The 21,380-nt window shown below is 53.0% G+C and overlaps 1 protein-coding gene across 1 annotated transcript in view; it reads right to left on the reverse strand.

Moving 5' to 3' along the window:
* SCTR (secretin receptor) overlaps positions 1 to 21,380 on the reverse strand; it is a 74,492-nt gene that overhangs the window by 26,290 nt on the left and 26,822 nt on the right. Inside the window, exons 3-4 of the mRNA XM_059704680.1 lie at positions 10,277 to 10,384; positions 4,741 to 4,853 (exon numbers count right to left, since the gene is read on the reverse strand). Of these exons, the coding sequence (XP_059560663.1) occupies positions 4,741 to 4,853; positions 10,277 to 10,384 (221 nt within the window). The remainder of the gene's footprint in view (positions 1 to 4,740; positions 4,854 to 10,276; positions 10,385 to 21,380) is intronic.

The following is a 21,380-nucleotide window of genomic DNA, read 5'->3' on the forward strand; positions in this document are numbered from 1 at the left end:
TGCCTTCCAAGGAATAAGGAAGTCATTTGGTATACAGCAGTGCAAAATACTAGGTATTTTTTTCTCATCTAAAGCTAAAACCTATTACCTTTTGAATTGCACTTATTGTTTCTTAAACCATTTAAAATAAACTGTACCCAAGGCCTGTCCTTATTTTTAAAAAATAAGCTTTTCAGTTTAGAATAGTTTTAGTATAACAGAAAAGTTACGAAGACCTTACGGAGGGGCCTGTCATTTTTAATACAGCTATTCCACCAATCTGTGACTCACTTATCTTCTCAGCATTAAATGTTCCCTGTGTCTTTAATCTTTTTCCACCTCCTTCACCATTTTGCTCAATTAATATGCTCCAATTTGTCAATGTCCTTATTAAATAAAATACCCAGAACTGGATAGCTGAAAAGCTCCAGAGGTATCCTCTCACCAGGAAGCAGTAGAAAGGGGCCATCACCTCCCCTGTTCTACACACTGCACTCCTGTTAATGTGACCAAGCAGGCACTTACTTGTCCAGTAGCCACTTCACACTCTTGGTTCATCTTTGATTCAAAAAGATCTCAATGGAATAGAATAAATTGACATATAGAGATAAATGTAAAGACCTGCATTTAGGTTAAAAAATAAATAAATTGTACAACAGCCTTAAAAATAATCAAGGAAGTAAAAATTTAAAAAATAATACTATGCCATTTTTTAATCAACCAAATTAAGAAATATTTGGAAGTAATCATATTCTATGCTGGTGAAGGTATAGTGGGAGTGGAAATTGTTCAATCTCTCTGGAAAGTATCAGGGACTAAGAACCTTTGAAATAGGCTTTACTTCTACCAACAGGAATTAATTCTAAGAATTAATCAGACATATAATGCATATTTATATATAAATATATTTATCAGAACTATTTTGATGAAAAACATTCAAATGCCCAACAATAGAATAGTTAACTAATTATTTTATATTTTTAAACTAAATTATTTTAAATCCAAATTATTTTAATGTTAGGCCACCACTAAAATGCTGCTTACCAAGAGTTTGAAAAGATGTCAGGACATGCTAAGACCGTAATGTCATGGGAAAGAGAAAACAATTCACATGACAGTAGATACCCTCTCTGCAAAAAAGTGTTATGTCAAGTGACATGAAATCGCCCCTTGTTGTAGATAAAAAATGACTAAATATGGACGTTTCATGTAGTCCAATCTCATACATGCTTAGAAACGAGATAGTTAGGAGATGTGTTAGATGTTAATACCAGTTCGCTTTGGATAATAAGTTGGTGTATAGCGCTGTTGTTTTCAGTTGTGTTTTTCTACACCTTTCATTTTGCTACAGTGGGTCAGTCATACTTTGTAACCAGAAGAAAAGGGGTATTTGATTTAAAAACAAAACAGGCGCAGGAATAGTATTGGGGAAACTGGCTGGCTGACAGCTATTCATATGAAAATGACCTTCAGGCCGAATGGCCAAAGCTTCAAGTGCTAGGGAAGTGTCCTGCAGAAAGAACACAGGCTTCAGAGCCAGAAACAAGGGTTCCAAACTCAGGACTCTTACCAGCTGTGTGACCCTGGGCAAATTACTTAACTTCTCTGAGCCTCAGATTCCTCATCTGCAAAATGGGAATAATATCTACCTTGTTGGAAGAACAAATAAGGTATCAGGTAGAGTGTCTAGTGGCTGGCACTTAGAAGACAGGCAAGGCATGCTAATTTTCCCCACCTCCACCCTCCACCCCCATCATCCACCCTTCAACATGACTCAGCACTGTGCAATTGCTGTTCGAGATTATGTTATGAAGTATGAGGTATGAGGTAGCTGTTGGAAAAACTCTGCCTGCACCCGGTTACATAGTGGAGTGCTGGGGAGCAGCCGGCCACATGGGGACATCTGGAGTGCTTGATCCAGTCTGGGCGTGTTATTTTAAGAGGCACATTAATAAACTGGAGTATTCCCAGAGAAGGCTGATCTTGTCACCTGAAGAGCACATGATTACACTGCGTACACTACACCCAGAGGGATAAACAAACCCCGGGAGGACACTCTCAGGTCGATGGGCAGTAGAAGCAGAGTAAGACCTAATGTGTGAGCTCTGGTGGGGGGACGTTACCAGAAAGTAGGTTTGACTCCGAGTGACCAAAAACTTTCTGGCAGCAAGAGGTGATCCCTGACAGGATGGCTGCCTTGTGACATCGAGCTTCCCCACTGATGTCACTGCAGTCCCAGGAGCCAGGAGCCACCTTAGAGGCACAAGGCAGAGAGCCAGAAGGGCAGTAGGTTGCATCAGATTAATGGTTCCCACACCTTTAATCAGAGAGCAGTGAAGTATCAAAACATTGGAGGACCCACATGAGCCCCATAGCCGAGGGTGTTGGCCTCACCCTCGGGGACGCCTGGTTTCGCAGCCCTCAGTTCAGGAGCAGTTTGGGGCAGCCTATGGCAGCATGAGGAGGCCCCGGTGACAGCGTAGTGTTCAGGCTGAGTATTCTGCACTGGCCTGTGGCTGGGGTCATTGTCCACCTCTGACCCTCAGGACACAGGGGCCAGCTCTCATGCAGACCTGGTCCTGCCCTGTGTCTTTAAGGTCTGACCCAGAAAGAGTCCTGTTCCCAGGAGGCCTGATGCAACCTCAGTGTCTCTGCCCTTGACAGTTGCAACTACTGCACCGCCCGCCAGAACGCGGGTCCAGGATCCTCACTGCTGTCCATCAAGGGTCAAGTTACCTATCGCTCTGCTTTGTATTCTGACTGGGCCACCTTCCTTCTGCATCCTCTAGATTGGGGTCACCAGGCTTTTCCCATACAGGGCAAGTAGTAAATATTTTAGGCTTTGGGTGCCATAAGATCTCTTTTGCAGCTAACTCAATTCTATCCTTGTAGTGCAAATGGAGGTGGCTGTGTTTCAATAAAACTTTATTTGCAAAAGCAGGTGGTGGATCCGATTTGGCCCAAGGGTTGTAGCTTGCCAACTTCTGCTGTAGGTAAGCAAATCTCATCTTATTTGTTCAAGTGATATCTTTGCCTGGTCTTTCCGCCAGTCTGAGTCCACTCTGTCAATAATATTTGTCAGTAATAGAGAGGTGTGTGCCAAGTAAGGAAGTTGAGAGAAAACCAACAAATCCAGACTTTCACCATCATTTGATTAAAAGAAAAAAGAATTTCAGCAATAATAAATGGGATGATCAGCCCTGGCTGGGTGACTCAGTTGGTTAGAGAGTTGTCCTGCACACCAAAAAGATTGCAGGTTCGATTCCCAGTCATGGCACATACCCAGGTTGGGGGTTTGATGCCCAGTCTGGACACGTGCAGGAGGCAACCAATTAATGTGCCTGTCTCACATCAATGTTTCTCTCTCCCTCCCTTCCATTCTATCCAAAAATCAATAGGCAAAATATACCATTGGGTGAGGATTAAAAAGAAGAAGGAAAATAAAACCCTTCCTCTTTCGCTAAATCTAATGGGAAAAACGACATATCATCCTGAGAGGATTAAAAATAAATAAATAAATACATAAATAAATAAATAAGAAGGATGGTTCAAATCTCAGAATAAAAGACAAATTGTGTGCTGATTTGTGGACCAGCATTTATGGGCCATTGTGAGTCATATGGTCTGGAACCCTTCCAATCTTAAGAGCTTTTTAATTTTTTCTTAATGTGAGCTGAAGCCAAGTAGGTCTCCTTTCCACTATTTCTGGACAATCATTGTCTGAGGTAAGTCCAATTTTGCATTAACCCCTTTCCGCCTCAGTTTCCTCACCTGCAAAATGGAGAACATGATGAACTTACATCGAACGCTTTTCAGCATTAATGTGATTGTGCATTAAGCAGCTGGCACGAGGTAGATGTTCAGCCCAACAATGAGCGTTAGTGGGCACCTGATAGGGGCCAGGCATCGTGCTGGGCGATGGGGCCGGGAAATGACTCTTTTCAATCTGTCACTGCTGTGTTTCCGTGCTTAGCCCCGGGCCTTGCCCAAATGTTTGTCAAGTATGGAATGGAGGCTTTTGAGGAGCTTATATTTTAGTGAGCGAGATGGGTGCCCATGGACATGCTGATGACTTCATAGAATATGGTAATAGCTGGAGGCTAACACGGTCAGGGAGCCCCTCTTTGGGGACAGGCAGCAGCAGCTTTCTGGGGTTGATGCTCTGGAGTGGAGTTTTAAAGGTTGTGGAGGAGCCGGTCAGGAAAAGCGAGGAGGGAAGGGTTCTCTGAAATTGACAGCTCCTTCAGGAGGCACCCAGAGAAGTTCAGCCCACCGCTCACAGTGTCCTCTCTCAACCCAGGACTGACTACCCTGGGGCTGGGCTCTCTCTTTTGAGAGCGAACATTGATTGAGCACTTACTATGGCCAGGCACCCAGCTCACCACTTCCATGGATTAACTCATTTAATTCTCTGGGCAAGCCTGTGAGGTCAGAACGATTATTAACCCCATTTCCCTGGTGAAGAAACTGAGGCACAGAGGAGTAAAGTCGCCCACACCCCCACCAAGGTCACAGGCCAGGGCTGAGACTCACCAGCCTGGTCTGAGCGTGTAGCCACCACATAGCTTCTCTTTTGGTTTCATGACCAAATCCCCCCGACTCATGGCAGCATATGGCAGTCCACCTGTGCCGTGGCCCACAGAGCCCCAGGTGATGTGCCGGACAAAAGTGGGTGGGAGCCGCAGCCCAGGTCACTGTCCTTGGCCGGGTGCTGAGACCTCTCCCCCTGTAGGGCCCTTCCAGGGAGGTTGTCAGGCTTACCCGCTTCTCGTCGGTCTCCTTGAACGAGTCATTCACGTTAACCCCACAGGCCAGGTCAGGCCTGGGGAAGATTTCTGACCAGCCGCCCGGCGTGCAGTTTCGAAACATGGAACCTGGGGATGCCAAGCATGCTATGTGTGAGCCGTGGGGACCAGAGACAGAGGCTGGGCCTCCTGGGTGCCCTCGGCAATGCCTTAGGGGCAGCCCGGAGCTTCCTCTGCCACTTTGTCCCCAGCTGCCTTGCTCTGAACCAGCGTCCACTCCAGTTGGCTCAGTTGATCCTTGAAGAATACATAGATCTGTCCGTCAGTAGAAGTGGAGGGAGAGCTAGTAGGCAGCTGGGCCTAGAAGGGGCAAAGACCTGGTGTGTGTGTGTGTGTGTGTGTGTGTGTGTGTGTGTGTGTTAGAGAGAGAGAGAGAGAGAGAGAGAGAGAGAGAGAGAGATCTGCTGATCCCTGACACTTGATCTACAAACTAGCAAACATCCCTCCCAGCCTCCAGTCACCGCTTGTCTTCCTCCCACTGCCTCACCCACACCCATGGCCACTGTGCCAGGCACCAGGGTGCACAAGGAGGAACTGGCCAGGGCGCAGCACTCAGTGGCCCCAACAACAACTCAATCAGAGCCAGGCCCCAAGTGTCCCGGCCACAGCAACCCTCAGGGTCCCTGCTCCGGGGCCAGCCCACTCCAAGGCTCTCTGAGAACCCTGTTCACTCCCACCTGCCCCCTCACCCTTCCCTCCGCAGGCCCCAAACTCAGCTCCAAGGTCCCTCAATGCTCACGGAGGGCCTTCCCCTGTCTGCCTTCCCCCCGCCGCTGGCTGACCTGCACCACTGGCATCTGGAGCTCCCTGCCCAGGTCCAGCACAGGCTGTACCCCATGTCCTCACATGGGGTGCAGTGGCTTCCCTGCCTCCCCTAGCAGGTGATTTCTGAGGGCTCCTCGCGCCAGCCCAGAGTCCCTGGTCTCCAAACATTGGCTGGCTGGCTGGAGAAGCAGATGAGAGGTGAAGAGCCTGCTCTGAGCTCTCCATGGGGGAGAGGGGAGACCTTGCCCACCAACAGCCTGTAGAGCAGGAGCTGGAGCACTGGGGGAGGGGAGCTGCCAGCCAAGGGGGGGCCTTGGAGAGCCACAGGGAGCTTCCCTCCTTGGGACAACAGGCTCAGCTGCATCGCCACTCTGGCTGCCAAGAAGGGCTGAGTTCCGGTCCCCGGGTCTGGCTGCTGTGGGTGCTGCAGGGGTGCAGGGAGCTGACCACAGCCCTGACACTGCTTTTGCTCTCATCTGTACCCTGTCCGGGGGCCCCTGAAGCCCCCCAGCTGGGCTGGCATGTACCTTCTGACAAGCTCCAGGTTTGGCTCACTGGCTCTCAGGGTTTAGGCTCAAGCAGATTCCACTGAGCTGGAGAAATACGAGTGCACTAACTAGTATTTCCAGGACCAGCCAAGGCGAACGGGCAGATGCTGATCTAATCGTCAGAGGGCCCAGTGAGGCAGGCGCTGCTGGCCATTTTACAGATGAGAAAACCAAGGCTCAGAATGGGGTAACAGTGCCCAGCCAGGACATGTCCCGTCACCGTATTGCCTTCCAGCCTGGCCCCCTCCCTGCAGACCCAGGGGCAGCTTCCAGCAGCAGGAGACCATGGGCTTACTGCCTCACAGGTAAGGGTCCTCAAGGAGCCCTGAAAGCACGGTCAGTGTTTGTGTGCACACGCATGGTGTGGTCCCAGGGCCCTCATCAGGTTAGGAACCTCTGCTGCTTTAAGGCTGCAATCCCCACTAAGATAGAGGAGCAAGAGGGCCAACCTGGAAGACCGGTGCCCTTTTAAGACTCAAAGGGATGCATCCTAGAGGAACATTCTCGGCCTGCCACACACAGAGAAATATCTGGGGCAGAATCCAGCCGCAGTTTCTCCAGTCACACAGACACCCCTCCTGTCTGGGCCCATGCAGTGGGTGTCCTGAGATAGAATTAAGTTACTATTAGTCTCTTCTTACTAAAGGAGGGCTCACCCTAGTTGGGTTGGCTCAGTGGATAGAGCCTCGGCCTGAGGCCTGAAGGGTCCCGGGTTTGAGGGCCCCCTTTCCCACATCCCTTGCAACTAGGAGTCGCCACATTCCGCTCAAGGGCACATGCTGGGTTGCGGGCTGATCCCCAGTAGGGGGCGTGCAAGAGGCAGCATATCAATGATTCTCTCTCATTATTGATGTTTCTATCTCTCTCTCCCTCTCCCTTCCTCTCTGAAAATAAAAATATATTTTAAAAAATAAACAAATAAATAAATGAAAGAGGGCTCCAGAACACCGGCTTGTCCTCACTGGGCACCCTTCCTGGGTCAGGGTGGGGAGCCCTGGAAACCTGTGGGAGATCAGTGAGGGAAGCCTTCTCTCCTGAGAGGAGACACAGGGGCTGGGACCTAACGGGACCCCATGGATCTGTGGGGAGGGAAGGTAGTGGTGGGAGGTGGGAGGCTGGACTGGGCCTGACCTTGCTCCGGGACTGGCCCATGCCTTGGGCCCGGGGCTGGGTATGAGCACAATATTCCCCGCAGGTGAGACATCCCACCCCACCCCCTGGGGGCCGATGCTTAGCACCCAGCAGGCAGAGCCTCAGTGTGGCCAGCGGGTCCGTCCTGTAGCCCTACAGCGACACCAGGTGGCAGCAAGAAGAAACTGCAGCAGAGGTCGGCATAGGAACCCTGCTTCCTTCCCTCAGCAAGCAGGCCTGGAACTGCACCCCATGGGTGATCCCCGGTGGGTCTTGAGCAATTAAGATGGAGGAGCCTTAAGAAGGAGACAGTTGGACTGTAGTTACGAGGCAGGCAGGGGTTCCAGCAGTTGTTTGGGGAGGGACGTGGCCATGAGCCCCACTCCGCCTGGAGCCTCTGCCAAGGGCCGGTGGGAGGGTGGGGAGGCAGAGGCACAGTGGCTCTGAGAGGGCTGTGACGGGAGGGCTCAGAAAAGAGGAGAGCTTCCTCCAACGGGAGAACGAGGCCAGCCAGAGAGGAGCACTGGAAAGGGAGTCCTCTGAGACCAGGGTCTGGTCCTGGCCTTGCACCTGACCAGCAAGTTACTCAAGGTCAGGCCTGGATTAACCTTCTGTGTCCCGAGTTCCAGGTACCCCAGAGGCAGGCAAGGAGGGGGGATGCAGGAAATAAAGGCTGTAGAGGAGTTTGCTGCTGTGTGTGTGCCTGTGGCGGGACTTCGGGGTAGAAAGGAAGGACAAGAAGGGATATGAGGGGAGAAGAAGAGACGAAGGAAATATTTAAAAGTTATTTCCAAGCACAGCCTCACAGAGCTGGTGTTATTTGCTCTCCCCATTTTACAGGTGAGAACACGGAAGCTCAGGGACCATTTGAGGAACTTGGGCCCAAAGGCAGAGGCTGGTACCCAATAAGCAGAGGCTGGTACCCATTTCCCACATCCCTTGCAACTAGGAGTCGCCACATGACTGAGCTCTGGCAGAAGCAACATGGGCAGAAGTGGTATCCCTTTCAGGCCTGGTACCAAAAGCTCCCCAGTCAGCCGCAAGCTGCGTGCCAGCACCCAGCAGGAAGGTGCCCGGATGCCAGGCCCCGGTGGAGGGAGCCTCTGCCCCTGGAAGCACCTGCTGGGGACTCAGCAGGCAGCACTGGAGGAGGCTGCAAGATCCGGGTTGTCTGTTTCAGCAGCTAGCATTACCCACGCAGTAAACGGAGGGGTGGGGTTCAAGCTGGACTCCCTGGCCCCCTCCACTTTCTGTATCGGGGGTGTCAAGTGAGGCTGAGAGGAACAGTGACTACAGCAGCCTGTTCCCCAAATCTGTGTGTGGACACGTACGTGTGCAATAGAGCATCACGGTGTGCAGCATGTACACCCCTGCCCACATGCAGTCTTGGTGTGTGCGCATGTGCATGTGCACTAGAGCATCACGGTGTGCAGCATGTACACTCCTGCCCACATGCAGTCTTGGTGTGTGCGCATGTGCATGTGCGTGTGCACTAGAGAACCATGGTGTGCAGCATGTACACTCCTGCCCGCATGCAGTCTTGGTGTGTGCGCATGTGCATGTGCACTAGAGCATCACGGTGTGCAGCATGTACACCCCTGTCCCTCATGTAGTCTCGGTGTGTGCGCATGTGCGTGTGCACTAGAGAACCGTGGTATGCAGAATGCACACTCCTGCCCCGCATGCAGTCTTGGTGTGTGGACACGTGCATGTGCACTAGAGCATCACGGTGTGCAGCATGTACACCCCTGTCCCTCATGTAGTCTCGGTGTGTGCGCATGTGCGTGTGCACTAGAGAACCGTGGTATGCAGAATGCACACTCCTGCCCCGCATGCAGTCTTGGTGTGTGGACACGTGCATGTGCACTAGAGCATCACGGTGTGCAGCATGTACACCCTGGTCCCGCATGCAGTCTTGGTGTGTGGACACGTGCATGTGCACTAGAGCATCACGGTGTGCAGCATGCACACTCCTGCCCCCCATGCAGCCTTGGCATGTGCCGTTCATAGTGTCCTGACTGTGGAAGGCTGGTGGGTTTTAGTGTAAAATCATCGTTTTGAGCTCATTCTTGTTAAGGGCCTCATCGGGCAGCTTTTCCTGCCCCTCAAGGATGAAGGGAAGGGTGGCAGGGCCAGGCCAGGCTTTAGGCTTTAAGTGAGCCCACTGAGCAAACGAGCCAAAGGCCTCCATCCAGGTGAGCCCCACTGGGGCCCCGGCCTACCTTGACCATGGCCTCAAACAGAGCTCCAGTTGTGAAGTCGGAGAAATCTGGGTTTGAGTCCTGGTTTCCCCATCTCCTAGCTGTGAACCTTTGGCGAACTGCTAAATCTCTCTGTCTGCTTTTATTACTCTTGATGGGCCAAGTGTGGGGTGGTGGTGGGGGGGATGGGGGGAGAGAGACGGGGGCAAGGCCTGTGATGTGCAGGGCGGGGGGGAGAGAGACGGGGGCAAGGCCTGTGATGTGCTGGGCAGGGGGGAGAGAGACGGGGGCAAGGCCTGTGATGTGTAGGGGGTTGTGATGACTCAGTGCTGGCACATATGGCGCTGTAGCCAGCGTTAGTCCCTGAGCATCCGTCTGAGCAGCTCCTCGCCTCCCTGCCTGAGATTAAGAAAGTCCTTGTAAACGTAGCTTTCCTCAGGCAAGAGACCCCAGGAGGCCAGCTGCTCAGCAGGGCCTGGCAGAAGGGGCACAGGAAGCAAGTGTCCTGGAAGGCCAGGCTGTGCCCGGCTGGGACCCCGCACGGTGCTGGAGCAAGGGTCCTGGTTCCTGAGGGGCAGGAACATAGGAGGAAGGAGCGGAGCCAGCCTACACTCCTTCAGCATGTCCCCAGTCCATTGCCTCCTGCCCCCTTGCTTGGGACCCTAAGGATCAACTCCCCCCCCCCCCCCCAACCCAAGAAAGGTTTCCAATCCCTAGCAAGGACCCACCCCCATCGTTCCACTCATGTTTTGTCCCCAAAGAAGTCTCCTTGGCCTCATGGTCCGGGCTGAGGCCCCGCTCAGAGGCCACCCACCGCCTCTCCACCAGCCCAGGGGCTGATGGTTACCGTTTCTGCCCGTGAATATCCAGAGGAATCGCGGACACTCCACTTCCACCGTCTGTCCGGGCTCAGAGGAGGGCCAGCAGCTCATGTTCTCCCACAGCCGCGGGCAGCCTGCCAAGAAGAGCAGCAACATCAGACAGGGATGGAGCGTGGGCCAAGGGCTACCCCGCTGCCCTGCCGTCATCCCCAACACCCTGGTGGCCGAGAGCTCCCATTAGGGACTGCCTTTCTGAGTGTCTTTTCATCAGGGCCCTGGACTCTGCCATAGATGAGCTCTGTATTGACAACAGGGAAGGAGGGAGGGAGGATGGGAGGGAGGGAGGCTCATTAGTGCAGGTCTGGCTTTCTCTAGAGCAAGACTTCTCCGGCCCTTGGTTCTCATTAAATGACTCAATGGCAGTGAGCCTCCATCCTGGCCACCAGTATAACCCTACGGGGAGCTTTAAAAATACACATAACTGGGCCCTACACCAGCCATCCTGATTTAATTGGTCTGGGGTGGTCCCAGCCATGATGTTGTGGTCAAGCTTTCCAGGTCGTTCCAAAGAGATGGCGAGGTTGAGAATCCGTACCCAGGGTTCTCAAATTCCAGCTCGCATCGGAATCATTCAGAAGGCTTGTTGCAACACAGCTAGCTGAGCCCCACCCCGGAGTCTCGGTGGACCTGGGAATTTGCCTTTCGAACAAGTGCCCAGGTGAGGCTGCTGCTGCTGGCCGGGAACACGCTGAGCGCCACTGCGCGGCCTCAGGAAGCTGCAGCGGTGTGGCCACTGCCTCTGTCGTGGGAATGTTGCTGAAAGACTTCCTTCTCACCGGGTTTCCTTTACGAGGCCCCTCCTGGAAGATGGACCTGGTCCCAAGAAAGGAGACGCTGAGCGTATGGTGAACAACTACGACACAGCTGTCCTTAGAGCGCTGTTTTCCTCTGTGACTTGGCTGCCAGGAAGCTCAGAGCCACGTTTGTGGCCCAAATCTGGTAGATGAAGGACTTTGAAAGGAGTCAGAAGATTGCTGGTGTCTTCAATGCAAAATAAGATACTTCTAAGCCAGCCTTCCGGGTGATCTGATGCTACGGTCTCCCAACTTTTCCTGTCTTCGGGGACTTTTGTTGTCCTTGAGCTACCATGCAACTCTAAGTTGTCGATACCCGATAGCAACGCAAATGATCCTTGTCCACAGGCATGCAATGAGTTCTGTCCAGTCGGGTTTCAACTGGGCAAAATTGTGTTCAGCCAGTTCTGCATCTGTTTGTAAATCCATTTCACCATTCAGCCTTCTGTGTCAGGTGCTTTGAATTTTCCTACAAGCCAGTGGCAACATCGTACTGGCTCTCTCATTAATGAAGTACAATGTTTGGCAGGTGTTCACTTTAGATTTGTGAGTTATGACTGTACTCTCTTTTAAAAGTTATCATTCCACATCACCAGCCACCGACTCTCTCAGCGTTGGCCGTGGGGAAAGTAACGCAGGGAAAGGGCTCCCGGTGCTGGGCTTCTGGGGCCCCGGCCGGTCCCTGAGACCGCAGCATGGCGGCGTTAGGAGGGGCTGGGAATGGGGCTGAGGTGGCTTCATGAGAAGAGTCGGCCCTCATCCAGTTTGGGGAACAGAGCGCAGACCTCCCCACCAGAGCCCAGGGCCCCCAGGGAGAGCCCGGTTTCTGAGTCCCACCGGCCTGGGTTCCATCCTGCCTCACCACCCAGGAGCTTCCCCAGCCCATTTCTCTTCCTTGGGGCAGGGGCGTGGGGCGGGGGGGGGGGGGGGAGGAGAGGGAGGGGAGGGTGCCTTCTTCCCAGGTTGTCAAGAAGAAGAGATCAACCCCACACAGCGGGTCAGATGAAAGGCAGCCGCCACGTCCTTTCCAGGCTCCTTCCAGTCTCACTCTGGTACCAGGAGGCGACCGGCCCGGCTGGCTCTGACCTGCAGGGCAATTTCAGCTGCAGGGACTGGGAGGTGGGTGTGGCCTGTAGCCGGAGGGCAAACCCCGGCTTTTGTAAAGAGCCAGAGTCTCTTCTCAGGCATGAATACAACCAAACCCAAAGCATCAATGTCCTTCCTTCGAGACCCGTGTCTCCTCTAAGTGAAGGTCCCCGAGGCCTGGCCCACGCACAGGTGCTGGTCCTCCAGGATCACCGAGTCTAACTGCAGATCTCTCGGCCGCCCCCAGGAGAGGCTAGCGGCATTCTGGGGCCCGGGAATGTGTCGCAGCAACTCCCCAGAGATCTGCTGCCTGTGCTCAGCCGGCCCTCCGTGGGGCTCCTATTTCTGTGCTCAGATCCACCAGCAAACTGAGATAGTGAGAGAGGCAGCCTCCCCAGGACCAGGGAGGTCCTGCCCAGGGCAGCTCCACCTGGTGCCTGGGTGCAGGCGGCTCCCTGCACAGGGCGGAGACCCCGTGAGAGCCGAGCCTGTGCGAGGCCCCACTGCTGCAGGCCTGCACCTGCAACGGGCTGGGCACAGCGTAGGCACTGCACACATTACTTTAAACTCCATGTTCAGGCCCTGGCCTCCACCCTCTGCCTGCCAGCTTTGCTTGGGTTACACCTGGGAGCTCATTCAATCCACGGCAGCGCAGCCAGGGGCTTCCTGGAGTCACCGAGCCAGGACATGGAGGCCAGGACCGGCTAGCCACCCTGCTTGGTGCCACGGCACAGGCTCTGCCCACGTGCCCTGTCTCCAGGTGGCATCAATGCCAGCTTCCTAGAGCCCTCCCCACGGGAGCCAGGCTGAGGATGCTGGGAGAGGCCAGGAGGTGGAGGAGAAATGGCGTGGGGCTGGGGAGGATGCAGGGAGGGGACTGGAGGGTTGGGAAGGGGAGGCAGTAGGACCAGCCCCCAGAGGGAGGCGGGGGAGAGGCGGGGAGCGGGAAGGAGGCCAGGCCTGGATCAGGAAGGAGGCCAGGCCTGGATCAGGATGCGAGCCCCAGGACGACAGCACGGGTTGTGGCCCCGGCAGGGAGGTGTGGGAAGGGAGGGAGAGGCCATGGACAGAGGCAGGTTTGGGTGTGGCTCCCACAGGACTGTCAGCCATGTGTCTGTCCTTTGAGGAGTGTGGGGGATGAGAGCCCCTTAGATATTGCTGAACCTTCACCCCGCCCTCACAGGGAGCCCAGCTGAGGAGGGCGGAGCCCCTCTCCCTCTGGAACTGCCCCAGAACCCCCCACTGGCCCGGCTACTGGCTGCCTCAACTCCAGCTGTGGACACCACTCGCCAGGCCTGGCAGGGGCCCTGGAGCTCACAGGCCCCGGGGCTCTGGCCTCCCCAGATTCCCCTGGGAGGGCTCTTCACCGATGACTGCGAGTGAAGCCTGGAGGCGGAGCTGGGCCCTTGCACCCCCCCCCCCCCCCCCGGCTGCTGCAGAGACCCCCAGGCTGGGCGGGGGGGGGGGGGCGGGGATGCAGCGCCTCAGCCAGGGCACAGCCTCCCTGCCAGCTCCGCAGCACCGCCTGGATCAGAAGCAGGGGCGCCCTTCCCAGCTGTAGAGAATGCAGCAGCCTCTTCCCTCACTTTGGGGGAAATGGATCCAGGGCTGGGCTGACCGGGTCAGCAGGACACTGGCCCACGGCTCCAGTCCACGAGGCTGGACTACCTATGTCCGGCTGGCCAGACAGGTGCGGAGGGTGCCAGGGCCTCTGGCAGGCTTCCTGACCCAGGTCATGCCAGGCTGGGCCTGCAGGGACAGTGGCCTGGTACTGGCAAAATGCAAGGTAGAAATGGCTGGTGGTGAGAGGTGAGGAAGAAAGGGGGGCAGACTCCGCTGTGGGGTCCCCGGCCAGCGGTTCACTGCCACGCCCTCCACAGCAGCCCTGGAGAGAGAAAAGGGGGGGGGGGGAAAGGGGCCATCTGGCCTGTTCCAGACACGATCAGACACCGTGGAGCCTGTAGGGGTCAGGCAGGGTCACTGCCCCACAGCAGAGAGGACAAAACCAGGCTCCAGGGGTAAAGTGACATGCGCAGGTGACAGAGCTTAGAAGGGTGCAACTCGGACCCCACCTGCTGGGCTACCGTTAGTGGCAGCAGACCTGGATGCCAACTCCACACACCTCACTCGTGTCCTGAGCACACGACATGCCACACTCGCTCCCAGCCTCGGCTTCCCTGTCTGGTCATGGACGGTGTGGGTCAGACCCGGCGCCCAGCATCAGGGACACCTCCTGCGTGGCGAGCACTGTTAGCTGGGACGTGGTAGAACACTTTACTTTTAACAGTGACACATTCTTAAGAGAATTTTAAATGTGTGTCCAAAAGTTATAGAACTAGCATCTCACATTTGTGGTTTTATAGCTACTATTGTTTATGATGAGGTTAAGTTAGTAAAAAGTCATTTGGAGAAAAGGGAGCCCTCGTGCACTGTTGGTGGGAATGTGAGCTGGTGTAGCCACTGCGGCAAGCAGTATGGAGGCTCCTCAAAAAATTAATTGTGGAACTATCGTACGATCCAACAATTCCACTTCTGGGTATTTATCTAAATGCAAAGAATTAATTATCTTAAAGAGATAGCTGTAGCCCCTGCATTCCCTGCAGCGTGTTCACAATGTCCAAGAAAGGAAAACAACCTACTGTCCATGGAAGGACGAATGGGTAGAGAAAATTACAGTAAATACTACTGAGCCTTAAAAGGAGGGAAATCCAGCCACTTGTGATAGCATGGGTGAACCTGGAGGACATTACGCCAAATGAAATAGGCCCGGCACAGAGAGACAAATACCACGTGACCTCACCCATCTGTGGAGCCCAAAGACGGCAGAGTCATAGACCAGAGAGTAGAAGGGTGGTCGGGGCTGGGTGGGAGAAATGGGGGGAGCTGGGGCAAAGGCCAAGCTGCGGTTACTAGGATGAGTCAGTCTAAGATCTCATGTGCAGCACGATGGGGGGAAAGTCCATTGTTTTAAAGGGAAAATTACTAAGGAAATCCCAGCACAGGTGGTGCGGCTGCAGCTGGGGGGGCTGGGGAGGGGGGGGCAGGGAGCTCTGTGCACCTCCGGCTGCTTGCAGGCACCGCCTTAGCTCCAGGGTGTGTGGGAGGGTCTCAGGCTCCATCCCCACCAGCTCCTGCTCTGGGCTGGGGGAGGGGGGAGGGCGTCCTGTCCTAGTTTCCCCGGGAGCTCTGGAAGGAAGGGACAATGCGAAGGATTCAGGCCACTGTGGGGTCCTGGTAGTTTTAGGAACACAGTGGCAAAGCCGGACGCCCGAGTTGGGGGTGAGGGCAATCTGATGGGAGAGCTTTGTAAACAGGGCCACAGCTACTGAGCCACTAGGAGGGCTCACTTCCTCTGGGAGGCAGGGCTGAAACAGACAGAAATCAGCTGCTGTGAGAGTGGAGGGCCCAGGGCAGGTGAGGGCACGCCTCCCACCCCCACCTTCCCCGCCATTTCTAATGGTCACCTGTCGTCATGCCTGCCTGGCCGGAGGGGATGGGATGAATGGCTGGGGAAGTCTAAGTGGGGACACAAGAAAAGATGGCATCGGACCACAAATGCCATCTGTGAGAGCAGCGGTGCCTGCTGAGTGCCCGGGGCCCGAGTGGTCAGCATGGGATACTGGCTTGAGGCAGGCGGTGTGGTGGAGCTAGGGTGAGCTTTGGACCCCAATCCACCTAGGCCTTGCCCCTTACCCCTTTCAGCCTCAGTTTCCTCATCTATAAAATGGGCATAGTAATACCCCAGGATTTCAGTGAGAATTATCAGTGATTTATGTGTGCAGTGCAATATTTTTCAATATATTAACCTTTGTTCCTTTTTTGTCTCATGGTATTTCTTCCCCTTTCTCTCTCTCTTCCTCCTCAGATTACTGGTTCACAAGCTGTGCAGGGCGGCAGGAAACCTACAGTCTTCCTGGCTGCAACCCCAAAGGGCCGGGAGGGGGGATGAGAGGAACGCTGGTGTAATCCAAATGCTTGGGAGGAAACAAAAGGAGCAAGACTTTCCTCAGACTGGGGAGACAGGGAATGGAAGTGATGAGCAGGACACAGAAGGTTCCAGAAAGAGGCTGAGCGCCCTGGTGCCTGCCCACCTACAGGAGTAGTTGAGAGGCGAGATGGCTGTGAGTCACGTCCAGATGAGCGGCACACGGGCAGCTGCAGAGCCCACGCCTCCCGAGAAGTCCGGGTGGGGCTGGGGGCAGGCTGTCAGCCACCACGCTCTGGGCTCCTCAGACATGTGCCACGTGGATCTCGGTGGGGAAGGTTCCTGCCATCCCAGGAGAATGGGGCCAGAATTAAAGTTATAGAAAACGGAGAACGTTCTATTTTTTCCCACTGGAGTTTATGGACAAGGACTGTTCCCTTCATATGTGTGAAGCCCCTGTCACTGGGCCAGGCCCAGAGAACATTGGGTCCCTCTGTCCTGCCACCATCCTGAGAAAAAGAGGTGGCCCCAGAGGCAGGGCTGGCTGTGGGCAGGGGCTGGGACAGGGCAAAGGCCAGTGCCAGTCTCTCGATACCCCAGCCGGGAGCCAGGCGTGCACTGCAAGTCTGCCCTGGGTTCGCCACCATGGGCTCCGTCTGCAGTCCTTGGTTTATTTATAAACAAGCTCGGATGGCCTGACCATCATCTGGACTATTTCAGGAGCAATGTGTCAGGCCGCAGTGACGCAGCGAGGTGGGGCCAGGATCTGCCCCTGTCAGTGTTAACGCTATCCCCTGCCTAGAGCTGCCATATCCATCTTCTAGCACCTTCAGGACCCCCTCACCCCCACACACCCTATCCCCCGGACCCACGGCAGTTCAGGAGGCGCTCCTGCTCCTGCGCAGCCCTGGTTTCTTGCTTCTTGTCTCCCCTCACCCTTCTCAGCGCCCACAGCCCGTCCCTACACATCCAAGGAGCAGCCTGGGGGTTTCCTGGGCACTTAAAAGCAAAGCACAGGAGGAACGGTATGGGGGGGGGGGTACTTCTCTTTAAACCAAGAAGCACAGCCGAAAGGGTCACGGGATGCGGAGGCTGGGAAAGGCTGGCGGCGGTGAACGGAGGCTGCACTAAATGAGATAAAGGACCTGGTTCTGGGGCCGCCCGCGAATCTCCCTCCAGGAGGCCAGCTCCAGGTGAGGCGGGGAGCTCTGAGCACGTGCTGAGCCCTTCCCGCCCAGGGTCTGCACACACTGTTCCCGGCCTCACACCTCCTCCTCTGGCCCGAGAACCGTCCTCACCGGACCTAAGCTCCTAGCCTCGTGTACCTGTCACACCAATGGAAGATTAATTGGTATCGACAGTCCCTTCTTTTTCTGAAGCAAATCCCTTCCTGGGAGGGTAAAGCCGTCTCGGTCTGGATTGTGAACTAGAAAATCCTCAGGATTCAGAGCCAAAGATTTGGGCTGAGAGTCCTGTTTCAGCTCTGAGTGCTCCCGGGCCTCTCAGAGCCTCCACTTCCTCATCTGTGAAATGGGGATAGTGGTACTGACTGCGCAGCTTGGTCTAAGAAGTAAACAAGAATATGTCTAAAATGTTATACAAACCTAAGTTACTTGTTTCTGAAGAAGGAGCCAAGATCAGCTGTGCCAAGGAAAGGGTGGAGACTGCGCTGTGGGCAGGTCAGGGGATGTCCCGGGGCAGGGGGACGGGTTTGGCTGCCCAAAGCCACCAGGAGCCAGAAGAAGAGTCAAGAAAAGGACCCGGGAATGTTTGTTAGAGAAAAGTGCATTTAAAGCTAGCACGTATGAAATACTGAAACATGCTACAACGTGGACGAACCTCAAAAACAGTATGCTCAGTGGAAGGAGGCAGACACAGCAGGTCAAATACTGTAGGATCCCGTCTATATGAAATGCCCAGAGTCAGCAAATGCATAGAGAGAGAAAGTGGATTAGTGGTTATCAGGGCCAGGGGAGAGGGGAGGGTGAGGAGTGATTACTTCACGGGTATGGGGTTTTATTTTGGGGTGATGAAAAGTTTTGGAACTAGATAAGATGGTAGCTACATGATATTGTGAATGTTAACTCCAACATTATTATTATTTTTTTTTGTCTAAAGGTGTATGTATTTAGCACTATTACACCAGAACATATACAGAATATTGACACAATTATACAAATGCGTTAGACCTCCAGAATGGGATATTTTAACAGATCCTCTTCTCTGTTAATGAAACATACCACCTAATAATACTTGCAAGCATGCAACTGATATCAAAACCTAAATAATACTTGTTTTTTAAGAAAAAATGTAGAGCCCAGCCGGCGTGGCACAGTGGTTGAGCGTCAACCTAGGAACCAGGAGGTCAGGGTTTGATTCCCGGTCAGGGCACACACCCGGGTAGTGGGCTCGATCCCCAGTGGGGGGTATGCAGGAGGCAGCTGATCAATGATTCTCTCTCATCATTGATGTTTCTGTTTCTCTCTCCCTCTTCCTTCCTCTCTGAAATCAATAAAAATATTCTTTTTAAAAAAGAAACAATGTAGAAAACGTCATTTGACCATAAATGAAGATTGCTTAAATCACATTCATAAAATGAAAGAATTAAACACTGGTTAATCACATGTAAAAATTGAATGTAATGAAACATACTGGGTTTAATATTTACAATTAACTAAATGCCTTTAATTGCTCACTCTAAATGTATGTGAATTTTACCTCAAGAGAAAGTCTCCCCCAGCAAAAAAATAGCCAGCCATGCCTTCCTGCCCATGGCCCTTGGGAGTGGACAACCAGCTGGCAGAGGCAAAAACAAAAGGGGACGGCGTGTCCCCATCTTAAAAGCGAGGACACGAAGGCCCAAGGAGGATCGTGTCTTGCTCAAGGTCACAGGCCTCTACGTGACAGCCATCCACACGCCAGATCTGTCTGACTGCCAAGCCCACATCTGTCCTGCCACCACACCGTCTCTCTGGAACATTCTTCCCTCGGCAGAGCCAAAGGCCTCCCGCCAGCCAGCTCTGAGGGGCATCGGCTTCTGTAAACAGAGCAATAAATAGCTCGGGAGAGCAGGCCGTGCGGCTAGCAGGGTGACCCTGAAACATTCCCACAGAACGCTGCGAAGGCCTTGGCCGCGGAACCCGGAATAGCCAGAGAGTTAATTTTTTATTTGTGATAAGTTGCTGAGCTTGGTGACAGTTCCATGAGTGGCATTTCCTGTGACTCGTCTGGTGTTCAAACATTAACTTCCTCCCCAGAGAGGACCAGGAGTTTAACCATTAACCCCGTGCCCCAAGGAAGAGGCCACCAGCCCTCTCCGCCGTGGGTGCCGGGCAGACCTTGCTGAGCATGGCGGTCCTGTGGGCTGGGCAGCGGTGGCCCTGGACTCCGGGGGTCCTGCTCCTCGGGGGCGGCTGGGCTGCCACCAGCTGGGTTCTGATGTGGACACGGTGGGCGTGCCCGCCCCACGGCTCTGCCCCTTTGTCAGTGCTCTGCTCCCTTCTGTCTTTGGAATTTCCCCACATCTGTTCTAAACTCCACGCTGGGTGCTTGGCTCTGCCTCCCAACTTCTCAGCAGAGCAGCCTGAAGCCTTTCCCAGTGGCCGGACATCCTCTGCCTCAGGGACTTGTGAACCAGGTTTTCAAAGCAACAGACCCCTCTCCTAGACGAAAATTGCAAAGGCCAACATGCAAAGCACGTCCAAGTGGCCTGAGCCAGGTGTGGCGGGTGGGGCCAGCCTGGCCACCCTGCCACCCACAGTCTCAAACCTTGCAAGTCCAGCACAGCCCTTTTCTCACACGAGGAGAGGGAAATCCAGATGAGAGGGGTGTGGTCAGGGGCTTACCCACATCTCCCCATACATAGTTATTACAATATTACTGATTATATTCCCTATACTGATTTGTAACTATCAACTTGTACTTCTTTTTTTAAAATATATTTTTATTGATTTCAGAGAAGAAGAGAGAGGGAGAGAGAGAGAAACATCAGTGATGAGAGAGAATCATTGTTCGGCTGCCTCCTGCACACCCCTACTGGGGATCGAAACTGCAACCCAGGCATGTGCCCTTGACTGAAATCGAACCCGGAAACCTTCAGTCCATAGGCCAATGCTCTATCCACTGAGCCAAACTAGCTAGGGCTCAACTTGTACTTCTTAATTCTTTCACCTTTTTCACCCATTCCCCAACCTCTCTCACATCTGGCAACCATCAAAATGTTCTCTGTGTCTATAAGTTTGTTTCCATTTTGTTTGTTTGTTTATTTTGTTGTTTAGATTCCACATATACACGAAATCATCTGGTATCTGTCTTTCTGTCTGACTTCTTTCACTTAGCACAATACCCTCTAGGTCCTTCCATGGTATTGCAGATGGCATGATTTCATTCTTTTTTATGGTTGAATCATATTCCATTGTATATATCACCACTTCTTTATCCATTCATCTATTGATGGACACTTGGGTTACTTGCATATCTTAGTTACTGTAAATAATGCTGCAATGAACATATGGATGTATATGTCTTTTTTATTTAGTGTTTTGGGTTTCTTTGGGAAAATACCCAGAAGTGGAGTTGCTAGATCCTTTTTTGTCTCTTGTTATAGCTTTTGTTTTAAAGTCTATTTTGTCTGGTATAAGTACTGCTACCCCAGCTTTTTTGTTTGTTTCCATTTTCATGAAATATATTTTTTCCATCCCATTTCTTTTAGCCTGTGTATGTCTTTCAATCTGAATTGAGTCTCTTATAGACAGCATATATATTGGTCTTGTTTTCTTATCCATTCAGCCACCCCATGTCTTTTGTTGGAGCTTTTAATTCATTTACATTTAAAATAATTGTTGATAGATATTTAGTCATTGCCAAATTACTATTAATATTTTTTTATCCTCCTCCTCCTCCTCCTCCTCCTCCTCCTCCTCCTCCTCCTCCTCCTCCTCCTCCTCCTCCTCCTCCTTCTTCTTCTTCTTCTTCTTCTTCTTCTTCTTCTTCTTCTTCTTCTTCTTCTTCTTCTGGAAGTCCCTTTAACATTTTATGTAATATTGGTTTGATGGTGATGAACTCCTTTAGCTTTTTCTTGTCTGGGAAGCTCTTTATCTGTCCTTTAATTCTGAATGATAGCCTTGCTAGGTAGAAGAATCTTAGCTGTAGGTCCTTGCTTTCCATCACTGAATCTTTCTTGCCACTCTCTTCTGGTCTGTTGAGAAATCAGCTGACCGTCTTATGGGAGCTCCCTTGTAGGTATCTCTTTCTCTTGCTGCTTTT

The sequence above is a fragment of the Myotis daubentonii genome, chromosome 7, assembly GCF_963259705.1.
Source record: "Myotis daubentonii chromosome 7, mMyoDau2.1, whole genome shotgun sequence".
NCBI lineage: Eukaryota > Metazoa > Chordata > Mammalia > Chiroptera > Vespertilionidae > Myotis > Myotis daubentonii.